The following is a 15,342-nucleotide window of genomic DNA, read 5'->3' as shown; positions in this document are numbered from 1 at the left end:
TTTTGACTTATTTTCTTTGGTTCTTGTATCATCCAAGTGTGAAAGATCTGATTTCAGCCATTTGGTCAGTTACTGGAATTGGCAAAGGGAGTGCTAGAACCAATTCCTTTGAAACCCAATGCTATTTATTGGAACTAGACAAACTTACAAAACAGGATTTGATTTCTTGTTTTGAAGATTGCCTAGACTTAAGAAAGTGATGGAGAAAATGTTAATAATGCAAATTAAACTTATTTCCGAGAGCCACTTGTTAAACATTTACAAACATCCCTTTGAGTTTTTTAGCTTTGAACCTTCAAGCAAGCTGGAGAAGAAATCTAGGACTCTAAGCCATTTCTTCTTGAGCTTATTTCTCTTGGAGTTACTCTGAGGTTTATAAGGACAGTAGCATCTCTAGGAAGAGATTTCCTAAACTTTTATTGTAGCGTATTCCGCTGCTTTATAGCTCATTTAAGTCATCCGTTTCTTCTTGTGATCACTGAAGTCCCTCTTTCTCCCCTTGTCTTGAACACTAGAACCTCTTGCTCTCAACAGGCACAGTATCTGGGTTAAGCCTTCTTGTAGTCATCTTGTCTGCTGCTAAAATCATCTCAGTTCCTTTAGTTTCCTTGTAAGGCCCATTAACAGTCATGTTCATCAATGTTATTGTCCTTACTGGACAGCCCAGAATGTTCTCCCCTTTTCATCCCCAACTCGGGACTTTCCACCTTCTGGAAGAAGTCTTTTCTTCTCCTCCTTAAAGTTGCTGATCATCTCCAGTTTATCCTATAGATAGTTTATATGCATAGAGTTGTTTTCAGGTTATGAGAATGTAAGTTCCTTGAGGGCAGGGACTTTTTACTTTCTTGGTATCCCCAGGGCTTAGCACACAGGAAGTGTTCAATAATTTTTTGTCTGCTAAGACAGGATAGTAGTTATAAAATATCACACAATTTTGGAGATGCTTATTAGGAGAAATTCCCATAACTCCTTTTACTTCTGGTCTCTGTGAATTTCTCAGAGAGGGGCCATGGTGTAGTAGAGGGAGTATTAAATTTGGAGCCAAATGTAGACCTTGAGGCAGATTCTCCTCTTGGCCACTTTCATTTCTCAGCTCGTTTTCTCACCTGTGAAATGGGTCTATTAATACTTTTCTACTTCACAGAATTATTGCTTAGGGATGGGCCCAGAGCTGTGATTTTATAATCCAGGAGCTTTTCCCTCTTTTCAAAGCAGGCTTTTCTGTGGAGTCCTTGCTTAGAGAATAGAAAACTAATGAACCAGATTAAGATCTAACTGGGAAATGTTTATCTATGTGGTTGGTAATTTACTTTGTTAATGTGTGGTTTTCTAAGTCAGATGGCTAGGATTCCTTTCTATTTGAGCTTGACATCACTGACCTAAAGCAGTGGGAGTCTAAGTCACTCATCTACAAGGATATAGTTAGTTCTTGTCTGAGGAGGGACTCAGGTAGGTTAGGATATCCACTGCACCATTATGCCTCTTAAAAATAGGAGTTAAGTGACTTGCGCAGGATCACACAATTAGGAAGTAGATGAGCATTTGAACCCATACCTAGGTTCAAATCTGGCCTCAAACACTCCCTAGGTGTTGATCCTGGACAAGTCACTTAACATCCATTGCCTAGCCCTTACCACTCTTCTGCCTTGGAACCAATACACAGTATTGATTCCAAGACAGAAGGTAAGGGTTTAAAAAAAAAAAATTAAAGAATGTAAGTTACTTGAGAACAGAGATTGTTGTCTTGCTTGTATTTGTATATTTACCACATAGCACAGTGCTTGGCACATAGCAAGTGCTCATTAAAATTTTTTTTCTCTCTCTCCCTCCCTCCCTTTCTTCCTTCCTCCCTCCCTTCCTTCCTTTCCTCCTTCCCTCCCTCCCTCCCTCCTTCCTTCCTTCCTTTTCTTTCTCCATTTTTCTCTGTCATCAGTAGTTCTATGTTTTGGAAATTGATTTATAACTGTTGGACAAAAGATAATCACTATTATTAGAAAATAGTATTTGCTACATAGATAGATAGATGGGGCAGAAGGTAATCCAGAAGACTGGCCTGTGTTTAGTATAAAACCTTTTTTGATTTCCACTGAATATAGCTTCTGTGATACAATTTAGGTTTCAAGCCCGAACTTTTTGGAAGCCAATACTGACATCTAGTGGGTTAAGAAGCTTACTTTCCATCCTACACTTGCTTTCCTTGGTCTTTCCATCTGTAAAGCTCAAACTCCAGTGGGTTAGAGAAGCATATTCTTGGAAAGGAGCAGACTGAGCCTAACCAAACACCTTTAGAGACTAAAAACACAACACTCCAATACTGAACTTTTTGACTATTTGAAAGTAGCCATCAATTCAGTTAGTAATAACAGTAATAAATTATATTTAGGAGGACTGGAGTTTACATATGTTGTCTTATATGAGTCTCACAAAGACCATCTTAGGTGAATACTGAAGATTTTATTCTTCCTATTTACAGATGACTAAATTAAAGCTCAGAGACAAGATATGATTTGTCTAGCTCCAAGTCTAGAACTCTATCCACTACCATGTTGATAAGGGTAAACCCTTGGCATCTTACCTGAATAGTATATGTTTTCATTTTCTCTTTACTCTCAAGTGTGTGACCCAGTTTTGACTTTTGAATGTGAAGTCAATGAAATGAAGCTGGAACCTTTTGTCCTTTAGAATTGCATAATTTGGTGTTTTCCACAGTATCACATGAATGTGTATGCTCAGTAAATAAAACAGGTAAAATATTAAAACTTATCATGAGCAACTTCTTTTGTGGAAGAATTTTGTCATAATGAATACCATGCTAAGAAAGTCTACAAAGACTAGAGATGAACAATTATCTGAGGGTCTGTAGATTAGTAGGTTAAAAGTGCTTTAAATACAGTGGAAAGAGAAGGGAAGAATTACAGCAGGACTGAGCTGTGTTTCTATTTTTTTGATGGTAGGTTTATAAATTTGGGTAGATTTTCTTTGCTAGAGTGGTTAAAATGTTTGAAGGGAGGGATTTGCCTGCTTTTTCACTTATATTAAAACAATCATGTTCCTTTCTGATGGTGTATGAGCATTTGTTAAATAGAATAATTTGTTGTAAGGAATTAGGTGTACCATAGGTACCATAGGTAATCTACCTGGACATTGAGAGAAATTTTTATCTAGACCCTTCCATTGGAATGGTATTTGCTGTGATGGGTCTTATTGGTACTGTTGTCCAGAGTATCAGATGTTTGTATATTATGTTTGTTTTGAATAATTAATAAATGAGCTTTATAAATTTTATAGTGGATTCCTATAATGAAGATTCTGGCAGTATCTTCATTTTTAAGGAGGCTGTTTGGAAAGGTCATAGGATAGTAAATCTGAATCTGGAGAGAGTCTTAGAAATTATCTACTTGCAATTGAATTGCAACATAAAATAAAGCTTCAACATCTGGAAGACCTTTGAAAGTTTAAAATATGCTAAATAGAGATGACAGGGTTAAAACTGCAAAAGTTTAAATGTAGGGAGACCATTTTTCTCATTTGCCTGTACCTACTTAAAAAAAAAAAAACCTTTACTTTCTGTGTTAGTAAGAACTCTTAAAACAGAAATGCAAGGAATAGACAAATGAGGTTAAATGACTTGCTCAGAGTCACACATCTAGGGAGTGTCTGAGCCAGACCCAGGTCCTCCTGACTCTGGGCCTGGGTTTCTATCTTCTGTGCCACCTATCTGCCGTATCAGAACCTAATTTAAGATTGACTAGTCATGGTCTTTCTTAGATGCAGGGGAATATGTGAGATGGTTTCATGATACCCTTTTTAGTCCCTGGATTGCTTGAGTTCTACACATAGTGTTGTGCATTTCTGTGTAAGAGAGAGGAGAAATAAGGATTATGATTCTCTATTATGTATTGGAAACTGAGGCACGTGAAACTTATTTCCTGGTGTGGAAGAATAGATACCTTTTCCCAGACTCCAAAAGCAAAGGATAGGAGGGTGGGTAAAATGGATTGAGGTCTCATTGGAGTGATATCATTTGGCATCACTGTCAGTAAACTAGTAAGCATTTATTTAGTGCCTACTCTGTGTCAAGAAGTGCTAAATACTGCTTATCAGGCTTCCACTATCTTTCATTGCACTTGAGTAGCTAAATTCAGAGAGAATTGCATTTTACGATTTTTTCCTTTTTCCAATCCATTGATTACATCGGATGTGTCCAACTGAGTCGAGCTCCACTGAGCTGAGTAGAACTTTGACAGCTTATTTCTGTCTGTGTGTCTCTCTCCACAGCAGTCAGCAAAGCAGCCAACAGAGCAGTCATGAGGATGATTCAAGCAGGTTCCTGAGCCCCCGGGTACGGGAGGAGAGGTATGTTCAGCCTGTATTTGGGAGTTTGTGTGGGAGACCTTGAGGGTAGGGTAGGGATTCGGTATGGGTGGTAGGAAGGTTTTAGATTCACCAGTTAGTAGCTGTAGCATTCTTACCATGTATTCAGCATCTCATTAAGGACTGGAAGAGATGCTGGAGAGGTATTCACCTCCAAGAGCTCACATCTACTTGCAGAGACAAGATAGAAATACATGAAGCAATACAGGGTAATCTATACTGCTGTTGAGAGCTAAGAGCCAATAGGATATTGAAATATCTAATAGGGTTTTCCTGATTTTTATTTCTAGAACATCAGTTATCAAACATAGATTAGAGTACACCCAGATCCTAAATATTGTCATTTTGGAACAAGCCCCCGTAAATCTAATGCCCTCACAGGACAGACCTTAAATGAAGTACCCTGAATGTAGCCAATGAATGACCTGTTGAGCCATGGTTAAAATGGGTTATGGGTAAAAGTGGGCTTGAAATTTAAGGCTTCAAAATACATGCACTGAAGCATTTCTTAATCTCTCAGGAAGGTCTAGCTATCCAGAGGGAGAAGAAGTGGAGCTAGGGGCTTTAGTTCTCAGGGTAACAGAAGAGAGGTCCTAGAAACTCACAATACAGTAAAAGAGAGATAGTAGATTGGTCTGAGGGGAATTAAAGAAAAGCCATGGTCACAACTGATTAAGCATCTTCACAAGAATGATTAGTGTCTATCCCTGCAGACTCTAGTGTCATCTCGTATAACCTGTCTGAAAGGATGAATTACATGATTTTAATTTTGGTGATGAGCAGGCAGAGGCCTGACAATCAGGTACTACTGGAGAAGGAATTCATTGAATCATGAGTGTCCCAGTTGGAAAGAACCTCATGGATGTAGTATAACAACATCCCATTCAGTTCAGGAATCCCCTTTGCACTGTCCCTATTAAAGGGGTTTCCAATCTATTTTTGAACACTTTAGAGACAATGGAATTCCTTACTTTATTAGGCAACTAATCCCATTGTTGGTTAGATGGATTTGGATGTTGGGAGATCTGAACAGCTAGGTAGTGTAGTAAATAGAGTTCTGGGCTTGGAGCCAGGAAGACTCATTCTCTTGAGTTCAAATCCAGCCTCAGCTTCTTATTACCTGTGTAAGTTTGGGCAAGTCTCTTCATCCTGTTTGGCTCAGTTTCCTCATTTGTAAAATGAGCTAGAGAAGGAAATGGCAAATCATTCCAGTATCCTTGCCAAGTAAACCTCAAATGGGGTCATGAAGAGTTGGACATGACTGAAAAACTACTGAACACATAAAAACTGAATTTGAATATTGACCCAGACTTTTACAGTGTAACCCTACGTTTGTCCCTTAACCTCTTTCAGTCCGTTTCCTCATATGTTAAAAAGGGAATAATGGCAGCCTACCTTGTTGTGAGGACCCCTCTAGTACTTTGCAAAACTTAAAGTACTGCATGAGTGCTGGTGGAATTCTTTTTAGACTTGGGTCTTTGCTTAAATAAGGAAAATGCCAGCATACCCTTTCACCAGCCATGTGGCTGGCCCAACTTGCTTTCAAATGGGCCAAAGTTCACCATGGCTGATCAGCATCGTCTTTAATCCCTCCAAGATATTATGAAAAGACAAAAGGTCCCTAGCCCAGTTTGATACCTTGGGGGATTGAGAGTAATCTTAGCTTGGGAGAGGAAAATTATTTCATATAGAAATATTAATAATAAATATTAAATTTTCTCAACTAAATGTTTTAGTAGCCAATTTTATTGACCAACTAAAAGTCCCCAGATTCTTTTCTTACTAATTTCTATCAAACCAATTCTTTTCCTATCTTGTATTGATACGTTTGATGTTTTAAAAGCAAAATGCAGGATCTGTGAAATTTAAAATAGTTGATTTTGCTCCAGTATTGCAGTCTGTTAAAAAAAAATTGTGTTCTGATTCTGTCACTTAACATATTAATAATCTTTCTATCAACTTTAAGTCATTGGTGGATTTAGGAAGTGTGACTTCTGTGTCTGTTTTCATCAGAGTAATTGACAAAAATTGTTGAACAGAACAGGATAGGGCCCAGATCAGAGCCCAGAGCAGTGACCTTCTTTTGGAGGACAGAGATTGGTTCAAAAGCATTCTCTGGATACTAATTGTTCGGTCATCTTATCTGTGTTTCTCTATCTCATCCATAAGCATATCAGAAAAGACTTGAGCAACTAGGGAAGCTGATGTGGTCTTCTTAGGCTTCACTAAGAGCCTAAGACTAGGGAGAAAAAAGTTTTCTACTCTCCTGTGGTCAGTTCCCATCTGGAGTATTGACTTCATTTCTGGACACCAGGTTCTAGAAAGGAACCACTGATAAGGTGGGAATCACTTCAAAGGCTATATATGCCTCTTACTCCTGCTAAGTGAGGATTGTTTGGAGGAGAGAAGACTTTTGGGGGGGAGAAATATGATAGTAGTCTTCAAATATATGAAGATAGTTACCATATAGAAAATGGATTAGAAGTGCATTGCACTGTTTGGTCATAGGAAACAGAGCTAGGAACTATAACAGAAAGTTATAAAGGGACATATTTGGGTTGCTAGAAAACTGTATGTCTTCTACCCAAAACATCTTTATATGGAACGTGTAAAATACATTCTTGTTCGGATTAGATTAAATGGTCTCTCTGGTCCAAGGTCCCACCCACCCAGTTCTGAGATTTTGTGATTCTGGGGCATTTGGAATTCAGAGGAAGTATAATGAATCTTCATTTCAAGGTATCTGACATCCAATTGGTCTTATGAAAACAGGAAATTAGGTTATTTTAACATGATGAATTCATAGTGAACCTAGTGATCATCTGTTTCTTTTTTCTAAGTTGTTGCTATTTAGTTGTTTCAGGCATTTCCTATCCTTGAGGCTTTCTTAACAAAGAAATTAGAATACTTTGCCATTTCCTTTGCCAGTTCATTTTACAGATAAAGAAACAGAGACAAATTGGATTGAGAGGCTCAACCAGGGTTATATAATTAGAAAGTGTCTGAGGCCAGATTTGAATTTATGAAGATGAGTCTTTTTGATTCTAGGCTATGTGGAATCAATCTCTATCCATTGTGCCACCTAGATGTCCCTTTTTCTTTTAAAAAATGTATTATTTTTTTAAATTACATGTAGAAAGAATTTCTGACAATTACTTTCTGACATTTTAGGATTCAGATTTTCTCCCTACCTCCTTCCCCCTCCCTTGCCAGGTGGTAAATAGTCCAATTTATATTATACCAGTGCTTTCATGCAATAACTTTCCATAATGCTCGTGTTGTGATAGAAGACACATATAATTAAAAAAACCAACCTCATGAAGGAACTAAAGTGGAAGATGACACGCTTTTTTCTGCAATCAGATTCCAACTTTTCTTTTTTTGGCTGTGGAGAGCTTTATTCATCATGCATTCCTTACAGTTATCTTGCTGCCCCTTTTTCTAAGGCTAACTTTTTAATTTACTCATTCATTACTTTTTGCTAGATAAGAAGACTTGCAGTGTAATTTACACGCATCTTCTCATTTGAGTCTCACAACAACCCTGTAAGATTGGATCTACAGATGTTCTTATTTTATAGTTAAAAACAACTCTCCTCAGAGAAATTAAGTAAAGTTCTGGTGACCACAGAGCTAATGTGTTAGAAAGTGGGATCTGAACCCAGGTTTCTCTGACTCCAAGTCTAGTGATGTTTTTACTGTAACACTTTGTTTCTCAAAATTAACCTTACCAGTTTATAGTTTCTACGTACCTACCTATAATATCCTCAGAGGTCCCATGCCATTTCAAAGGTCTTAATCTGCCAACAGCCTATTTTTAAGGTTTATTACACATTATTCTCTTTCCTGCCTACACTCTGTTTTGTTATTGCTTGTTTATGACTTCCTATATCTAGTCTATGCCTTTGTGTAGGCATTCCCCATGCTTGGAATGTACTCTTTCTTTCCTTCTGCCTCCTAAAATCCCTAGCCACCTTTAACTTTGAACTCAATGGCTGCCATCTTGAGCCATCTGGTTACTAGTATTCTTCTCTCCCCAACTACTTTGTATCTAATGTGTGTGTATAGATAGATATATGGACCGGCAGACAGACAGACAGATAGATAGATGGATGGATGGATGGATGGATGGATGGATGGATGGATGGATAGATAGATAGATAGATAGATAGATAGATAGATAGATGGATGGATGGATAGATAGATGGATGGAAAGATGGATATGATAGATCAGTCATTAGTTGTGTTTGCCTCTTTGGGACCCCATTTGGAGTTTTCTTGGAAAAGATACTGCAACGGTTTACCATTTCCTTCACTAGTTTATTATACAGATGAGGAAACTGAGGCAAAGATAAATCAGTGGCTTGCCCAGGGTCACATAACTGATAAGTATCTGAGGTCAAATTTGAATTCAGATCTTCCTAACTTCAGTCCTAGCACGCTACCCACCAAGCCACCTATACAAACACACACTCTACAACACACACCACAAAATAAATACAAACATTATGTGTGTTTGTATACATAAATAATTAACATTTGCAATTCTGTATTTTCTGTGTAAATGTTTGCTTCTAATGGTTTGTATGCTCTTTGATGGCAGGGTAAGAAGAGACAGATTTGGTTTTGGCTTTTTATTTCCCGGGGTTAGCAAAATCCTTAACACAGAGTTGTAGTTTAATATATGCTTGCTTACTGAATGAATGAATGAATTCCTTTTATATTTACTTATTTTATTTTAAAATGGGTTTATTTTCCTCTTTTTGGTCTTCTGGGATCTTTGCAGATGTGACATTAATGTCTGGTTGATTTTCTGCTCAATGGAATTGATCATTGGACAATTCCATAACTCTTCTAACTCAAATGCATTGCTTTCCTTGAAAAGAATTTTTAAAATATTGCTTCTTGTTGGGAACTAAAGTCTTTGGTCCTACAGATGCCAAAAAGGAGAATAGGAGATCTTATTTTTAACACAGGGCTGGCAATTTGCACCTGTGGTAATTTGTTTGGAAGGTATGAAGATGAAAGGAAAATCATAATAGAGCTAACAAATATAGTACTTTATGTATTCACAAAATAAAATATGTATGTATAAAATTAAAAGTATATGGTATTTTTAGTGGTAATATATATATATATAGTTTAGTATGCAAAGCACTTTACAAATATTATCTAATTTGATTTTTATAACAATTCTAGGAGCTATCATTATCCCCATTTCACAGATGAGGAAACTGAGTCTTAGGGAGGTTAAAGCAGGACTAGCAAAGTCACACAACTGGTAAATTTCTGAGGGCAGATTTGAACTCTGGTCTTCTTGACTCCAGTCAGAACCTGATCCACTGTGCCACCAGAGGCCTCATCCATTTCTAAAAGCTATTTGTTATGAGATTATATAGTATTAGGTCTGGAGGCAGAGACACAGGTTGGAATTTGGGCTTTGTAGCTTACTACTTACATGGCTTTAGACAAATTACTTAGTTTTTGTGGGCCTCAGTTTCCTCCTATGTAAGATGTGGGGGGACTACATAATGTCTAAGGACCTTTCCATCTCTAAACTTTATCAGTGACCAGGGCCATGGGAGAGACAGCCTCGGCATGAAAGTCTACCTTCCTCCACTCAATTTCTGGTCAGTCAATCCTGAAAGGTGACCACAGAGAGGACTAAATGGATGTAAGTGCAGAGCACTCACTTTACCTCTGGCCAGATATTTCCTAAGCACTGAGGGTGAGGAGTCAGACAAGGAGTCCAGGTGGCAGGGATGGTTCTACATGACTGTCCTTGAATCAAAGATTTCAGTAATTTGTCACCTGGGCTTCATTTCCTGTACTGGAGGGCATGAGTTAAATATAAACCTGGAATGTTCCTGTTAAGAAGATAATTTACCAAGACTGAAAAGTTCTTTTTGTTTATGCTCTAGTAAATTTACAATCTTGGTGAAATCTGAACCCGGAGAGGTTGTGACTTGCTTTGTAAGTTACCTAAGACTCTTATATGTATTCTGTAGATTCTTATATATGTACACTAAGTGGATAGAGCATCAGGCCTAGAGTCAGGAAGAGCTGAGTTTAAATTTGGTCTCAGACATTACTAAATTCTGGGTAAGTCACGTAACCTGGTTTACCTCCGTTCCTCCTCTGTAAAATGAGCTTGAGAAGGAAATGGAAAACAACTGAAGTATCTTTGCCTAGAAAACATCAAATGGGAGTACAAAGAGTTGGACATGACTGAAAAAAAATACTGAACAAGAAGAAGAAATTAAATTACTGAAGAGTAAGAATTGTTTTCTTTCTTTCCTTCTTTCCTTCCTTCCTTCCTTCCTTCCTTCCTTCCTTCCTTCCTTCCTTCCTTCCTTCCTTCCTTCCTTCCTTCCTTCCTTCCTTCCTTCCTTCCTTCCTTCCTCCCTCTTTCTTTCTTTCTTTCTTTCTTTCTTTCTTTCTTTCTTTCTTTCTTTCTTTCTTTCTTTCTTTCTTTCTTTCTTTCTTTCTTTCTTTCTTTCTTTCTTTCTTTCTTTCTTTCTTTCTTTCTTTCTTTCTTTCTTTCTTTCTTTCTTTCTTTCTTTCTTTCTTTCTTTCTTTCTTTCTTTCTTCCTTCCTTCCTTCCTTCCTTCCTTCCTTCCTTCCTTCCTTCCTTCCTTCCTTCCTTCCTTCCTCCCTCCCTCCCTCCCTCCCTCTCTTCCTCTCCCTCCCTCTCTTCCTCTCCCTCCCTCCCTCCCTCTCTTCCTCTCTCTCTCTCTCTCTCTCTCTCTCTCTCTCTCTCTCTCTCTCTCTCTCTCTCTCTCTCTCTCTCTTTCTTTTTTATCCTTGTCTTCCTAGCACCTAGCATATAATAGGCACTTATTAAGCCTTATCAATTGATCAATTGCTATTAGATACTCAGGATTTAAAGGCTAGATCTTGGAGTGCATTGGAATAAGGAAGAATCCCTCTAGCAGGCTAGGTCTGTTTCTTCTCTGCAATTTGGTCATTGAGAGGGCAAGGTATATAGCCACGGTGTTTTAGGGGTAGGATTTGAACTCAGGTTTTTCTGACTTTGAGCTATGCTCCACTATGCCATACACAGGTAACACCTCTTTCTGAAGTTTGTTATAAAGTAGAAGGCTGATTAAGAGCTGAATTCTTCTTATGACTAAGAGGAATTACAGAAATATGTCAAAAGTCCAGATTTGTGGCTCCTCCTTTGTTATTTTTGTTTCCATTTAGGGTCTATGGGTTTTCTTTTAACTATCAAGCACACTTCAGTACATTCTGAAAAAGACAACTTTTTAAAAATTGTTTTTGTATGTGTTCAGGTATTACAAACCAAACCAACAAAATTAGCATTAGATCTTGGCAATAATTAAAAAAAAACATTATATTTCACAAAGCTAGATACAAAGTGATGGGAGGTCTGATAGAAGAGACTCTGCATTTAGATAGTAAATCTGGGTCTGAATATTAACTTTATAACTTATTTTGAGGCCTCAAGTAAGTTGCTTCTGGGCTTCAGTTTCCTTATCTGTTAAATAAGGAGGTTGAAGGAACTAAATTCTAAATATTACAAGCTGATATTTTAGATTATATAGGCTATGGATCCAGTCTAGTAGTATCAATTAAAATTGTGATTGCTCAGATAAAACTCTAAAAAAGAGTCTTCATCTTTCCTTTAGTCCCGAAGATTCTTCTTCATCTTAGGATCCCCTTAATTCATGGGTATAAGCCCAGTTGCTCTTGCTTGGGAAGTAGTTACATTTCTGTTCCTTCCTGTTTGCTGGGATAGGCAAGGGAAGACTACAAGTTGAAGCACCTTTCCATCATGGGAATCCCATTAGAACCTATTCAGACTCTGGGATGGCTGGTATTCAACATGGCCCTCATGAATGAAGCCTTTCTTCTGCCTGTGCGCCTTCCTTCTCTTCCAGAGAGACCATGGGGTCTCTGGAGTGTTTATTAATCACCCATCAAGGGCTCGGCTCCAAATAAACACTTACACTTTGTAGCTAATGCTTCCTCTAATATGTTTCCATCCAATTAATATGCTCTCCCATCTAGAACAATTTTGCACTCTGTTTTGGGATGGGTTGATGCAGGAGCAAGCAGTGTCGTAGGATCACAGAGAGATTGGCAATGGCATCAGAGATTAGGGGTGTTCTCTCAATGCCTTGGTGGCCTCTACTATGTTATATTACCCCCAATAGGCTACCCAAGAACTTAGTGTACCCCCAATACTAGTGCAAAGTATTTCTTTCCCCACATGGTAATATAAAGAGAATGTGGCATCTGGAAATCAGTGCCAGCCTTCTACTACAAGTTGCATTACCCCAGGAGAACCCTTCTTTCAAAGCAATTGCATAAAAAAGAATATTTTGTAGGCACGTAGACACATGCCCAGTAATGGACATTCTCATAGAATAATTCAATTGACAAGCATTTATTAATAAGCTTGTTTATGCCACGGGCCAGTGTGTGGCACCTTGTGTGACTGGGTGCCAGACACTGTTGGCAGTTAAGTATTAGAGATTCAAAAGCAAAAGCAAAGCCAATCCCTGCCCTCAAGGAACTTACTTCTAGCCTAGGGGCAGGAGCAGGACATGGCAACAGGTACATAAATGGACTGGTACAAAATAGATACAAGGTGATGGCACTAGTGGCTGGAGGTGCAGTGGGGAAGCAGGTGGGAATCAGGAAAGGCTTCATGTGGAAAGAGAAGCGATTGATCCTCAGAGTTGAGGGTGAGAAGGGAGTGAGTTCCAGACCCGGGAAACAGGCAGTAAAAAAGGTGAGAGACAGTGCCATGTAAGAGGAGCTGTAGAAAGGCCACTCTGGCTGGGTTGGGAGTGTATGGGAAGAGGAGTAGATGTGTTTAGTAAGTGAAAAGATTGGTTGGGACCAGGTTGTGAAGAGCCTTTAAGGTTAGACCTGGGATGGACTTCAGAATAAGTTATCTAGTCTCTCTGCCCCGATATTCTCTCCGTGGACTATTTATTATTGTAGAAAGAATTCTTGGAGATCATTGAGTCCAGTCCTCACATTTTATAGACAAAGAAACTGAAGCCCGGAGAAATTACTTGACTTCTCCAAAATAACAGCAAATGAATAGCAGAATCAGGCCAAGAACTTCTAAGTTCCACTCCAGTGGTCTAGTTGACTTCAAATTAAATTGTATTTGATTCTTCAAAGTGAACAAAAATGCATATGCCTAAAGGTATATTTTATTTTGTGTGACATTTGCATAATTTCTGGATAATAGACAGAACTTTTTTTTTCTGATTTCCTCCCTTGTGTAGGACATGGAATATATGGAATATTAAAGTTTAGAAGAATTGTTCCATGGCCTTCCAAGGTGGGAAACTACTCCAGAGTGGTCTCCAAGTCTAAGGGTTTCCCAGCAAAGTTTTTCTTCTTTATTCCAGAATTCTGTCCTTTCAGGGTGGTCTCAGAAAATAAATTTGGGTCAGTCAATAAACACTTATTAAACACCTACTATGTGCCAGGCACTGTGGTGAGCGCTAGAGACATAAGCCAAAAAAAAAAAGGCAAAAGACAACCTCAACTGAATTAAGGAACTCAGTCTATTGGGAGAGAGCCATGCAAAAATTACATACAAACTACATACAGGATAAATTGGAAATCATTAACATATGGAAGGCACTACTAGCATTAAGGGGAATTGAGAAGGGCTTTCTGTAGAAGGTGGGGTTCTACCTGGAACTTAAAGGAAGCTAGGAGGCAGAGGGGAAGAGGGAGAGAATTCCAGGCGTGGGAGACAACCACTGAAAATGCATGGAATTGGTATTAGAAGGAATCTGCCATAGCAGCTGTATGGAAGATCATAGGCTTTTAGATATGGAACTGAAAAGGACCTGAGATCTGATCCAAACACCTCATTTTCTAGATAAGGAAATTGAATCCTAGAAAGGTTGTGACTTGTCTAGTCACTGAAATAGTAAGCATCCTAGGCTCTATTTGGACACAGGTCCTCTTGATCACAGAGCCAAATGCTCATGGTATAGAGAGCCCAGGAATTAGAATCAGAAGGATTTGTTAGAGTCTTGGCCCTACTACTTAGTCTTTGAGCCTTTATTTCCTTTCTGTAAAATAGAGATAACAACAATAATACTGCCATGACTTTTATCTTTAAATGGTTGTGAAGATCAGATTAACCAATAGCCTCTTAGGACATTTTGCAAAAGTAAAAATGTATTATATAAGTATTGGCTATTTTTAGCTTATGGGAGAGAGTAGATGTGTTTTAGAACTTAGTTTGCCAGGGAAAAAAGAGAGGAGCTTATCACAAGACTAAGGAGTACTTCATGGAGTAAATGAAAAGGATGGGGTTTGAGGCTTTCAACTACCAATTGGAGAGTAGAAAACATCAACTCATCTCCCTAATTTCAATGAAAGCACTGGAATTTTTTTTGAAAATTTAGGCTGCTGGTTGTGACTAAAGAGGTCTAGTTGCTCATAGGATCTTTGTATTTCTGTGGTTTATCTTCCCAACTGAGGCAGATGGATGACCTTGGAGACTAGATGAATACCATTCAGCTGTTTGGCCAGTCTGTGGAAAGGGTCCATTGATTGTCCTGCAGATGTTTTATTTATGGCAGATGTTTTATTATGATAATACTGGATTGAGAATATCCCTTTCACATCATGACCTTTCCTGCTATGGTGTCAATATATCACAGGTCAGCATAAGAAATTAAATAAAAGTTTTAGGGGATTTGGGAGAAGCCACAGAGGACATCAAGCAACAAAGAAAAAGTTTAGGAACTCAGAAATACATGCTTAACCCACAATTTACAATAAGATACCATATCACCCAAGAAAATTTCAAACCTCTTCTTTGGTGCAAAGAAAGAGCCAAAAAATTTCCAGATTTTCCAGATTGTAGGGACACTTTGCTTTTAACCCCTGTGATATGAAAGGGATAAAAATATATATTTTGTGTGTTTTGAGGGGAGCAGGATAGGAAAGGAGAGGGGTATCT

At 38.3% G+C, this 15,342-nt stretch overlaps 1 protein-coding gene across 8 annotated transcripts in view; it reads left to right on the top strand.

Annotated features, from left to right (window-relative positions):
- The window catches only part of GRAMD1B (GRAM domain containing 1B), a 352,537-nt gene that overhangs the window by 151,867 nt on the left and 185,328 nt on the right, over positions 1–15,342 (top strand). For all 8 annotated transcript variants that reach the window (XM_056794185.1, XM_056794187.1, XM_056794188.1 and 5 more), the window contains one exon: positions 4,279–4,356. In XM_056794185.1, coding sequence (XP_056650163.1) covers positions 4,279–4,356 — 78 coding nt within the window. The remainder of the gene's footprint in view (positions 1–4,278; positions 4,357–15,342) is intronic.

This window comes from Monodelphis domestica, chromosome 4, assembly GCF_027887165.1.
Source record: "Monodelphis domestica isolate mMonDom1 chromosome 4, mMonDom1.pri, whole genome shotgun sequence".
Lineage (NCBI taxonomy): Eukaryota > Metazoa > Chordata > Mammalia > Didelphimorphia > Didelphidae > Monodelphis > Monodelphis domestica.
This window is presented reverse-complemented; position numbering and strand designations above follow the sequence as displayed.